This window comes from Mus caroli, unplaced genomic scaffold (genome assembly GCF_978045245.1).
Source record: "Mus caroli unplaced genomic scaffold, Mus_caroli_1 scaffold_10, whole genome shotgun sequence".
NCBI lineage: Eukaryota > Metazoa > Chordata > Mammalia > Rodentia > Muridae > Mus > Mus caroli.
The window spans coordinates 19131488-19145190 of NW_028227265.1; the positions used below are offsets into that span (position 1 = coordinate 19131488).

The window sequence follows — 13703 nt, forward strand, 5'->3', positions numbered from 1 at the left end:
ATTTTCGTAGAGACCTTTGGATACGCTTCTGTGCTCATAGATGGATGCCCCAGGATGAGGTGGAAGGCATTTTGCAAATAGACAGCGGAGGAAAGAAAACCAAGTCTCATATATGACATTACACTCTCATTATACCTTAGGTCCTTGGGATGCCGAGAAAGGGAAGTTTGAATCTCTGGAAACGTGTCTCCGACTAAAGACAGGTTCTCTCCATGTCAAGCTTAGGAACAAGGTCAACCTTTTTCTCTGCAGCAGTGGTTCTCAATCTTCCTAAACGCTTTGACCCTTTAATACAGTTCCTTGTGTTATAGTGACCCCCAACTACAAGATTATTTAGTTGCTACTCCATATCTGTAATTCTGCTACTGTTGTGAATCATGATGTAAATATCTGACCTGATGCAGTATATCTGATGTGTAATCCCCAGGTGGGTCATGACCCACGGGCTGAGAACTGCCGCTGTACAGGTTTAACTAGAGATGCTGATGGAGGAATGGGAGATGAGCGAGAAGTGGCTGTGCTCCTTATTGGGAGCAGGAGCATCCTGTATATAAAGAATGATGTCAGGGACACTGCACAGGCCTTGCCACAGAATATCAGAGGGCATTGCACTGCTGGTTAATGATCTCACTATGTTTTTTTTCAGGGGGAGGGGATGGACAGAGATATCTCTTCTGTATGCTACTCATGTGTGACCTTGGACATAACCCAAGAATGTGCGACAGAGGAGACCATGGCCATTGCAAAGTGCTGCCACCCACATGCACTGCTTAGGAAGACATACAGAGCTCCGAGCTTGCCTTGTTTTGGTAAGAATGGGCATATGTTGGCAATTATATCTGGGACAAGAATCCAAGGTGAGAATAAGCATATGAAAGTTGAGGAATGCATCAAAGAACAAGGAAGGGAAAAGGAAGAAGGTGATCAGGCAGAGCAGAGTTTAGTCCACTCCCCGCTCTAGCTCTTGGCATCTGGTGCTTAGAAGAGGAGGGGAAGAAGACAGGGTGGCATTCTGTAGACTCTTTACTTAGGTAAACCAACCTACTTGAGGGAAACATAAGTGACATTCATATAAGTCACCCAAAGAGAAAGTGAAGATGATCCTACTCAGAGATCTAAAGCCACTTCTCTAGTTCTGTGTTTAAAAGTGAGGCTCTGTAATAATAAATAATACCTCAAATAGGGCTGTGATAAATGAGATACACAGATACTGCTATGGAGAGCTGACTGACTTCTCTGGCCAGAAGTAGTGAGGACAGACGATAGGGATGGATGAAGTGTGGTGGTATGCATGCAGTGGAGCCTCATTCAGCCATAAGGAAGGAAGCAATTATGACAACTTCAGGAACATAGATGGGCCTGGCAAGTGAAATATGTCACCCCACAAACACAAGCATTAGTATCTTCTCTCATATGTGGACACTAGACAAAGGAAAAAAACAAAGGACATGAAACTAAAATGGCGACTACTGGGATGTTGAAGGGGGGATGGGAAAAATGTAAGATCCACAGAGGGTGAATACAATCAAAGTTCACTGTATACATGGGTGGGATACAAATGTTATAAGAAAACTTGTTTTATACACTAGACATAATGAGGAAGAGTGGCATTGAGGGGAGATGGCTCAGTTGATAAAGTGCTTGCCATGCACATGTGAGGTCTAGAGACCATTTCCACAGAGCCTATGTAAAAAGCTAGGAGCAGGATGCATGTTAATAATTCCAGATGTGGGGATATGGAAATAGGAGAGTCCCTGGGGATGGCTGGTCACTCCAGCCAAACCAGCGTGCTCCAAGTTCAGTGAAAGATCCTGTCATTAAAAGTTAGTTATGGAGTGATTGGGAAAGATGACCACCATCAACCTCTGGCTTCTGCGTATGCATGGACACACATACAGACAGACGCATAGACATACAATCACACACACACACAGACATACTCATGTACACACAAACACACACAGATGCACATGCATCACACATATATGTGCACACAACATACACACAGACACATACATACACATGCACACATGCAAATACACATGCACACATACACGCAGACACATACATGTACATACACACACAAAGCCAAGGATGTAGCTCAGTTGGGAGAGTGCTTGCCTAGCATCTACAAAGCCCTAAGTTGAATCCCCAGAACTTGATAAATCAGGCAACCCTGCTATGAGGAGGCTAGAGGCAGGAGACTTAGGAATTCTAGGTCATCCTTGACTACGTAGTGAGCTTGAGGCTGGCCTGGGATACATGAGGTCTCATCTCAAAGCAAGACAAAAAAACCCACCCAACCAGCCAATCAAACAAACAAAAATAATAAAACAGATAAAAATATTAAAATAATAATGGTATAGGTATCAGGTGAAGTGACATGGAGACAGAACTTGGGTCTGAAGTCCTATTCTGGATAGTCTGGCACCTTCTATACATGCCCTTCCTTCCTTCCTTCCTTCCTTCCTTCCTTCCTTCCTTCCTTCCATCCATAATTATTTCCTCTCTTCCTCCTCCTCTTCCCCCTCCTCCTCTTCCTTTTTCTTCTTTCCTCCTCCTCCTCCTTCTTCTTTCCTCCTCCTCCTCTTCCTTCTTCTTCTTTCCTTCTCCTCTTCCTCCTCCTCCTTTTCTTCCTCCTCTCTTCCTCCTCCTCCTTTTCTACATACTTTTTGGACGTTGGCCTGGTACTGGTACCATGCCATACCTATAGCCAGCTTCATGGAGACACGGTTGAAGTTAAAGCTGCATTTTCTCCTCCTCTCCAAAAGGCTCTACCGTGGGGGCAGCTGCAGATACCATGGGGGCAGCTGTGGATACCATGGGGGCAGCTGTGGATACCATGGGGGCAGCTGCGGATACCATGGGGCAGCTGCGGATACCATGGGGCAGCTGTGCATACCATGGGGGCAGCTGTGCATACCATGGGGGCAGCTGCGGATACCATGGGGCAGCTGTGGATACCATGGGGCAGCTGTGGATACCATGGGGGCAGCCGTGGATACCATGGGGGCAGCTGTGGATACCATGGGGCAGCTGCGGATACCATGGGGCAGCTGCGGATACCATGGGGCAGCTGTGCATACCATGGGGGCAGCTGTGCATACCATGGGGGCAGCTGTGGATACCATGGGGCAGCTGCGGATACCATGGGGCAGCTGTGGATACCATGGGGCAGCTGTGGATACCATGGGGCAGCTGTGGATACCATGGGACAGCTGTGGATACCATGGGGCAGCTGTGGAATTACTGCACAACTCCCCCTCACCACCTTCCTCTGTCCTCACTCTGACGCTAGCTTCAGATGTGCTTGGGCCTTTCCAGTTGCTGCTCGGCCTCCATCGCCAAGCTGCAGGATCTGGGCAGGTGGAGCAAGGGAGACACTATTCCCTCTGCACTTTCAAATGCTGCATTTCCGCTTAAAACTTCTGCCCTTTTTATTAGCATGTATTAACTGTACATACGAATGGGCTTCACTATGATACTTCATACAGTTCTAAAAAGTATTAATAACTAAGGATAAAAAGCAGCTCGTTAACATTTCTAAGCCATGAGGCCCAGTGAGGTTTGTAGGCAGGGATGAGGCCCAGTGAGGTTTGTAGGCAGGGATGAGGCCCAGTGAGGTTTGTAGGCAGGAATGAGGCCCAGTGAGGTTTGTAGGCAGGGATGAGGCCCAGTGAGGTTTGTAGGCAAGGCAAGCTTCTGTCGGCAGGCACAGTGGCGATCCTGTGATTGAAGCTCAGCGCCTAGACAGCCAGTCTTCGGCCCACTGTGTCCTGTCACTGTCCTGGATCCTTCTGATTCAATTAGGGACAGTGCTCTGGGGGACTTCTTCTAGGGACTTTTAGTTTTATTCCACACTAACTTGGTTTCAAACAAAGCCTTGAGGCTTCCCAGGGCTAATCTTTCATGCAAATGGAAATGAAAGCAATAGAAGTGTCCTTTCAGAGAGGCCTGAGGGACAGAAAATGAAAGCCCAGCTTTGACAGGCAAGGATGGGGCCACTGGAAAGAAACATCCAGAATATAACCATTAGGCCAGAAGCTAAAAGCCAGCCGGTTTTACATTTTTCTAAGCTCTGCTGCTATCTGAAGTATCATTAAAAATAAAAGCAGACTATTAAATATCCCAAAGAAATCATTATTAAATTACATGGTCCAGAGAAACTAGGTAGTGTTGTGGAAAACCAAGAGTATAAAAATCATTACATTTAAACCTATCTTTTCCCTCATTCTTCCTGTTTTCTGGGAACATCTTTACACAAACATACACACACACACACACACACACTCACACTCACACACACACACACACTCACACTCACACACACACACACACACTCACAGAGAGAGGGGGGGTGACATTGATGCCAGCCCAAAACAAACAGTTTGGGGACTCACTGTAAGAGATGATAAACTTAGGGCTATGAAAAGGAATACATACATGTATATTAGTGCTTTAAAAACAGCAAAGAATGTCATTTTAACACCCATTCATGATAAAAGTCTTGGAAAGATCAGGAATTCAAGGCCCATACCTAAACATAATAAAAGCAATCTACAGCAAACCAGTAGCCAACATCAAAGTAAATGGAGAAAAGCTGGAAGCAATCCCACTAAAATCAGGGACTAGACAAGGCTGTCCACTTTCTCCATACCTATTCAACATTGTACTTGAAGTCCTAGCCAGAGCAATTAGACAACAAAAGGAGGTCAAGGGGATACAAATTGGAAAGGAAGAAGTCAAAATATCACTATTTGCAGATGATATGATAGTATATATAAATGACCCTAAAAATTCCACCAGAGACTCCTAAACTTGATAAACAGCTTCAGTGAAGTAGCTGGATATAAAATTAACTCAGACAAATCAATGGCCTTTCTCTACACAAAGGATAAACAGGCTGAGAAAGAAATTAGGGAAACAACACGATGTGGGGAGCGGGTGTGGCGGCAGTCCCAAAGGCGCCAGGGACTGCAGCTAAGTCATATGACTTGCACCTGACTTCCTCATATAAGCCACAAACATCGTGAGAGCTGCGAAAGTGTACCAGGTTACTGGCGAAGCCATTTTGGTGGAGATATGCCCCTGCTGCCCTGATTAGCTGAAGCTGCGTACCTGGTGAGGTGATGTGGCCTGTTGTGAGTGGATGGGAACTGATAGTAAGTATATAAGAGTGAGAGGCCCAGGGCTCGGGGTCTTTCGCCTACACAGTCAATGCTCTCCCAATAAACGTGTGCAGAAGGATCCTATTGTGGTGTCTTTCTTGCTGGCGAGTCAGGCGTCCCACAACACCCTTCACAATAGTCACAAGTAATATAAAATACTTTGGTGTGACTCTAACTAAGGAAGTGAAAGATCTGTATGATAAGAACTTCAAGTCTCTGAAGAAAGAAATCAAAGAAGATCTCAGAAGATGGAAAGATCTCCCATGCTTTGGCAGGATCAATATAGTGAAAATGGCCATCTTGTCGAAAGCAATCTACAGATTCAATGCAATCCCCATCAAAATTCCAACTCAAATTTTCAAGGATTTAGAAAGGGCAATTTGCAAATTCATCTGGAATAACAAAAAACCTAGGATAGCAAAAAATCTTCTCAATGATAGAATCTCTGGTGGAATCACCATGCCTGACCTCAAGCTGTACTACAGAGCAATTCTGATTAAAAACAAACAAACAAACAAACAAACAAACAAAACCTGCATGGTACTGGTATAGCAACAGACAGGTAGACAAATGCAATAGAATTGAAGACTCAGAAATGAACCCACACACCTATGGTCACTTGATTTTTGACAAGGGAGTTAAAAACCATCCAGTGGAAAAAAGACAGCATTTTCAACAAATGGTGCTGGCACAACTGGCGGTTATCATGTAGAAGAATGTGAACTGATCCATTCTTATCTCCTTGTACTAAGGTCAAGTCTAAGAGAATGTCATTTTAAAACCGATTAAATCTTTAATTATTGCTACTGTATAACCAGGTTAAGTTTAACTGATTAGCTACAGCATCTGATGTTCCAAAGGGCACCCTGCAGCAGAGCCAGTGTCTCAGTTTGTGGTTAAGAATGGGATCCCCTTCCCCTACCTGGACTGCTGGGCCTCGGTGGGAGAGAGTATACCTAGTCCTGCTGAGACTAGATGTTCCAGCATGGGGTGCTAGCTAAGCGGGACTTCCCCTTCTCTGAGGAGAAGGAGAAGTATGGGTGGGGGGCTATAAGTGTGGGACTAGAAGGGGTAATGTGAATTTTTAAAAAAATATTATGAAAAAAAGAATGCACTGTAAAAACACTGCTTCCTGCCCCTCCCCACCATATTAACTTGATTTACCCCCACCATACTTGTATTTTTCTTTGTCTTCCTCTTCTTCGGTAGCAAACACCTTCCACTGGAAGTGGGCAATTATATTAGTGCGATTGTGAATGGTTATAGACCGCTGGTTGGCCAGAGATATGTAGGTTTTCTCCATGATCAAAGAATTCTTGTCCAGTCTTATATTCACATCTACGGCAACTCCATAGAGACATACAAATACCATTTCACCTGGAAATTAATAAGGTAGAAAGACACTTTAAGATTTATCCTAGGATGGGGAGAAGGCTCACTTAATAAAGTACTTCCCATGCAAGCCTGAAGAACTGAGTTTGATTTCTCAGAACCTCACAAAAAGCCAAGCATGCACCACCCAGAGTTTCGGTGCTGGGGAAGAGGAGACCAATGGATTCCTGAGGGTTCACTGGTCAGCCAATCTAGACAAAGGTGACCTTGTCTCAAATAACAAGGTGGATTGAGGCCTGACACTGATCTCTGGCCTGCACAGGCATGTACACATACATGTGTAAACACATAAAAGACTAATTCTAGAATGATACTTCTGGCCTTAAAAAAAAATCAAGATGAGGTTAGGGAATGTGGACCATCCATTTTATATTTTATATGTCCTCCAGACCATCAACCCAGAGTCAGACATGATCAGAAAACTTAATTATCACCCTTTGTTGAAATTACAGGAAATGAAACTATCTTCTCTAGTCATTTTTAAAAATATATAAGCCACATAAAATATGAATTGTTATGAAATGTTCTCTGGGGATATTTTTCTTCATAAATATTCTTCAGGCTTACAACTTGGCCAGGAGGACCAGGCACTTCAGAATTTAAACACAAGCCTTGTCTTTGGTTCCAGCATGAGCTAGTGTCTGGTTCTGAAAAGATCCAGTCAAATACACTTGGGACTAGCTGCTCAGCACCAAGGATTTTAAGTTCCCCCAGGGGTCAGAAATCAGATTCAGTAAGTTCAAAACTAGAATCACATATCCAAACAATGACAGCAACACACAGTATACTGTGCCTGGGTAGCAGAGACATAGAAAGAACTAAAAACAAAAACCATGAGTTAATCTTTAAAAGCATCTTAATCTCAGGATCACCCGCTCTTGGCAAAACAACAGTCACGGACTAGTGCAGACTCACGGTTATCTTGACTCTAGGCATGGGAGGCCACTGGGCATTCAAGAAGATGCACACCCCAAAACTATAGTTTTCTTGACTCTGTGGGGGCTACAGTGAGTGTATCACTCTAGTGTTAAAACAGAAAAGGGCCCGGAGAGATAGCTCAGGAGATAAGAGCACTGGCTGCCTTCCCAGAGGACCTAGGTTTGATTCCTACCACCCACATGGTGGCTCACAACCAACTGGAGCTCCAGTTACCGGGAATGTGACTCCTCCTTTTGGCCTCTGAGGGTATCAGACATGCACATGGCACATAGACATAGATGCAGAAAACACACATACATAAGGAAAATTTAAAAAGAGAAAGGGTAGACTTAAATACTTTGCATACTTTGCGTATCTGTGCTGTACAAGTTTTAACTAGAATTGCAAAAGCATGGTAATTCACCCTTTGTTTTCAGCAATAGTTTCTTAGCTTTAACAGTCGCATAGGAGCCAAATAGCCACCTGAGTTAAATCAATAACCTGAGTTCCAAGACGATGCTTTGGGCTAGGACACTCCCATGCAGCTGCTCAATGGATCCAGGTGGAACCGACTGCTCTTATCCCCGGGTAATCTGGACCTGGTTGCAATTTAGTGGTAATTTAGATTTTAAAGGTCAAATACATCATTCTTCACCATTTTTAAACACTAATCTACATGTCCGTGTTCCTGTTCATAGCCCTAGCCAAGCGGATAAGATTTCGCAGGTTCCCTTTAACTTTATCACAGCTTGAAGAAAAAGCAAGCGCCAAACCTTTGAGTCTAAAGTTTAAAGATTGTAGGAAGATAGATGATAGATAGATAGATAGATAGATAGATAGATAGATAGATAGATAGATAGATAGATATGTACATACATAGATACATACATACATACATAGATGATAGATAGATAGATAGATAGATAGGTGGATGGATGGATAGATAGATAGATGGATGATAGATAGATAAATGTAGACCAACAGATGATAGATAGATTGATAGACAATCAAATTTAAGCACTATAAAGCCATGCACAAAGAAACTGAAATGCCTCATTCTCCTCACAAAAGCCTAGGCCTGCAGTTTAGAGGTAAGAATTACTCATATTTCCATGGACATCCTTCATTAAAAAAAAAAAAGAATTCAGACTTTCTGGGGAGGGAAATGTGATAATTGAAAACTCACTGTTTGAATTTGCATATTTAAGTGTGGATGACATTGGGCTCCATTTATGAGTTAGTAGACAAGATAAAAAGAAGACCTTCCCTATAAATTCTGTTACTAAAAGAACTGCATCCCCAAAATGAGGGTAAACCGGATGGAGATGGCCCTCCATCTCCTCGGTTTACTGTCAGACTGTCTTGCTGAAATCGCCTACACTTTACAGAACACTTCAAGCTTCGAGTTTATGTCACTCACTGATTTTGACCTCGGACAAAACGGAGAAACAACTCATTTTTCTCTAGAGCAGGGGTTCTCAACCTTCCTTTTTAATACATTTCCTCATGTTGCAGTGATCCTCTCCCCACCCCCATAAGATTCTTGCTACTTCTGTAATTTTGCTACTGTTATGCGTTAATGTAAACATTCGTACTTTCTGATGGTCTTAGGCAGTCTCTGTGAAAGGGATGTTTGACTCCTAAAGGGGTTGCATCTGCCATAAGTTGAGAACTACTACTTTAGCAAAAGGCATCTACAACCACAATTTTAAATTTTCCAACAGTACACAGTCAAATATAATGCTTGCAAAGAACCGAAGCCTCATATTAGAACTACTAACACGTGAACAACAGAAGTGGGCTCGCCAAGAACAGACACCAGGCACCATCAGAGAGAGGCCACACACCAATCACACTTAGCATGTTCATAAAAAAAAAATGGATGATGTGAAAGCTGATGTGATGATGGGAGACTAAGAAAGAATCTAAAATGTGAAGAACAGTCATACTTGAGGACTTACAGATGAAAAAACGAAATAAAATAAAGGCCTAAAATTTAACAAGAAAAAAAGACTGCAAAGGAGGATAAGAACCTTTAAAGGATACACATAATAAGAGAATTTCTATTTTTATGAGAGAAATCAGTGAAATGAAAACTAGTTCAAAAAGTATAAAAGCATAAGAAAATAACACGAGTGTAGGGGACTCTTGGGGACCTCGGGATGGAGATGGTCACATCTAGCCAAGGTAATATTTCAAGAGATGATGGCTAAGAGTTTCCTGGAATTAGGGACATCAGTTGATAGTTCCAAAACCCAGAGGAATTAAAATGGGGTAGACTAGAGGAAATATATACCTAAATATATTACAATAAAAACCACAGGAAATTGACGACAAAATCCTGAAAGCAGAGAAAGACAAAACACTGCCTTGAAGAATAGACCTATTCTCAAAACCTTTAGCCCAAAATTTGTCCTGCTTTTAACATGCACAGGGATAAAGATGGAGCAGAGGTTGAGGGAATGACCAGACAATGATTAGCCCAACTTGAAACACATCCCATGTGAGAGCGCCTGCCCCTGACACTATTAATGCTACTCTGCTATGCTATGGTTGAGCCTAGCATAACTGTCTCCTGAGAGGCTTCATCCAGCAGCTGATGGAAACAGATGCAGAGACCCACAGCCACACATCAGGCAGAGCTTAGGCAGTTTTGTAGAAGAGTAGGGGATAGGATTGAGTGAGCCAGAGGGGTCAAGGACACCCCAAGAAGACCTACAGAGTCAACAAGCCTGGGCCCATGAGGACTCACACAGACTGAACCACCGACCAAAGAGCAAGCAAAGGCTGGACCTAGGCCCCCTCCCTGCACATCTGTAGCACATGTGTAAGCTTGATTTTCATTTTTAACAATTCTTAACAATTGGAGTGGAGGCTGTGTCTGACTCGGTTGCCTACCTGGAGTACCTAGTTGGGCCTTAGTGGGAGAGGATGCGCTTAGGCCTACTGCAACTGGATGTCCTAGGGATGGGTGGTACCCGAGGGTGACTTCCCCTTCTCCTCAGAGAAAGGGAGGAGGTAATGGGGGAGGGGCTTGTAAGGGCAGGACAGGGAGGAGAGAAGGGGGGGGGGTGATCAGGATGTAAAGTGAATAATTAATGCATCTTTTGATTAAAAGAATAGAGCTATATCTGATGTGTTAACTGAAATAGCAGCAATTTAAAGATAATGGAATGTAATCTTCACCCTGACCAAGGGGAAATATAACAACAGGAAATCTATAGAATTTTTTCAGGTTTTAATTTTTTGTCTGAAAATGTCGTTATTTTGTTTTTACCTTCCAAGGATACTGGAATGCTAAAAATGGCCCAGTTTGACCTCGTTTTCCCTCAGCACTTTAACGATGCCCTTCTCCAGCCTCCAGTTCTCCTAATTTCAGCTGAAGAGTTTGCCACCAGGAGTAAGAGCATTCCTTTAAAGGCAGAGCATCTTTCACTTTCTGGGTCCTTTCATAATGCTCTCCTTGCTTTTAAACAATAGCATGTCTACGTTTGGTTTAAATCTATCGTGACTCAAAGGAAGAAATGATATGTCCTTCATTGATGCTGGAAACAAATTTGCAAAATTGAAAACACAGTTTGAAAAGTCTATAAAGCCTGATGCCCTGGATCTGGTAGAGGACAGGGTAGGGACTGGATTTGAACTCACTGGCACAGGAAAGGGCTTCCTGAACAGGACCATAGGAGCATAGGCGTAAAGAAGAGAAATTAATAAACGGGGTCTCATGAAACTACAAAGCAAAGACACCATCATTTGAGTGAAGAGGCATCTCACAGAACAGAAAAATCTTTGCTAGTTATGCATCTGATGGAGAGTATCCGAATGTAGAGAAACTATGGATGGGTAGGTCATAGACCCCAGTAGGAACCTGCTACTATTACTCTAAGTGGTCATAGTATTAAACCGACTTCTAATGACTTAACTGGAGCTCTACCTATTGATCTGTGCACCTCTCTTCCCTCCTCAGAGAAGCTTCTTTTTAGTAGATGGTGATTAACAGAGATTTGCACCTGGCCAAAGAATAAATGAGAGGTTGTGGAATTCTTGGCCCTAAATGGTGCATCTATGTCATATTGCCTCCTTATCCCAAGGCTGCAGAAGAAAGGACAGAAAGATCGTAAGGCCAGAGGTGGCGGATGGCTACAATGAGACTCAGCAGGGCAGTTGCACATATAAATTAACAGTTATGGCAGCACATACAAGGCTTGCACTAGCTGGTGCCAGACAACATCCAGGGTTTGGAGAGGTGGGGAGTCCTAGATAAGGATCTACTGGCAGCTGGTTGCTGCTTGGGAAGGAGAGTCAGTCTACATTTAGGGATATGGCCCCTAGTAGAACTAACACACACCGGTAGGCGACAACACGTGCCTGAGCACACTGGTAGCACGAACTGTGTATGATGGATTTTGTTTTAAGAGGACACAAAGTTGGGTGGGTAGGGAAGAGGAGGGTCTGAAAGGGGAGGGAGGAGATGCTGAATATGATCAAAACACATTGTGTGGAAAATCTTAAACACTATTAAAAAGAAAAAATTACAACTTCAAAAATCAAGACGACGGTTCAATAGATTGGGATAAGGCTGCAAAGCTAGAAATGTAAAAAAGATGCTACGTATGCTGAAAAGATGCACACATTTGCTCTAATGAAAGACATACAAATAAAAATGAGCTTATGTTAGGACCCTCAAAGCACAAATAAATATAGACACTAAATTGGTTATAAATTTTTAAAAAAATGTTTGAAAATGCAGTTTCTTGTCAGAGGGGAAGGAAACATGAAATGGTCTATCCTTTTCCATTCCCGGCGTTGAGTTTGGTAATGTGGAGCAAAATTCAACCAACATTGCCATACTGTCGGCTCTGTGTCTCACTCCTGGGAATGTGTCCTGAGATAAACTGGGTGTTTAAAATGGTGCTGTTCTTAGGAAGCACGGAGTGAGAATGTGACTTATGGGTCAGAAGAACACCGTCCCTCTGAAAGCAGTGCTCAGTGTGTGTATAAAACGCACACAGGCTTGAGGAAGGATCCACGGATGCAGTAGTAGATGGAAAAGTATGCAGAACAATTTATATTGTATTTTATATTCTGTGTGCGGAAGGAAGATGCTGTGCATTCACATTTGCATTTATTTGCATAAAAACTGTTCAAGAAACTCATAAAATGGTAGCGGGCTGGGTAAATGGGAACATATGAAAGCAATATATACTTTGGCAATGTTTCAGTTTTTTAAACATATGACTATCCCATCTAAAATCTTTTGTGAATTATTATTATTATTATTATTATTATAGAGATTACAATAAATATGTAAAACTGCCCAATAATATAATGAATGTAAACTGAGATGCCTTCCCATAATCAAGCATGTTAATAAAAATTAAACAGTTTCACAGTACCCTGTTGGTACTAGATTGGTAAAGATGTGGAAAACAAAACTTCTCATGTTTGCTGAGGAAAATATAAATTGGTAGAGTTGCTTGAGTCATTTAACTACCCAAGAAAATGTCATATAAAATGTCTTTGTCACCCAGCAATTGTACCTGTAGGAATTTAGCACACCTTTAATCCCAGCACTCAGGAGGCAGAGGCAGGCGGATTTCTGAGTTCGAGGCCAGCCTGGTCTACAAAGTGAGTGCCAGAACAGCCAGGGCTACACAGAGAAACCCTGTCTGGAAAAACCAAAAAAAAAAAAAAAGAAAAGAAAAAGAAAATCTCACCCAGCTGTAGAACATTGTGCAAGGATGCTCAGGACAGCACTGTCTGTAATAACAGAAAAAACAGAAAGGGCCTAAGTGTCCTGTAGGAGAATAGATAACTTACGGCATTTTGGGAGCCTGAGGAGTGGGCTTACTCAGTAAAGTGCCTTTTGTACAGCTACGAGAAGCTAAGTTCAGGATCCGTGTACAAGCCAAGCATGGTGGTATGCATCTGCAACCTTAGCACTGGTGGTGCAGAGACAGGTAGACTCCCAGCACTCACGGCCAGCCAGTCTAGGCAACTGGTGCCTCTAGGGTCAATGAGAGAACCTGTCTCAAATAATAATAGGCAGGGTAACAGACAGACACCCAACATTGACTTCTGGCCTCTATATACAGGCACATATATACATGCAAAATTAAAAATCCCATACTATACTATATAATGTGTGTCTATACATTTAAATCTGTAAATCACATCTGAGTGAATAAATCAAGTTGGAGAATGGTATGCATCATATACTGTGAC

General features: G+C 42.7%; 1 protein-coding gene across 1 annotated transcript in view; it reads right to left on the bottom strand.

Moving 5' to 3' along the window:
- The window catches only part of Hydin (HYDIN axonemal central pair apparatus protein), a 361694-nt gene that overhangs the window by 267996 nt on the left and 79995 nt on the right, over positions 1–13703 (bottom strand). Inside the window, exon 8 of the mRNA XM_085843582.1 lies at positions 6344–6545. Within this exon, the coding sequence (XP_085699708.1) occupies positions 6344–6545 (202 nt within the window). The remainder of the gene's footprint in view (positions 1–6343; positions 6546–13703) is intronic.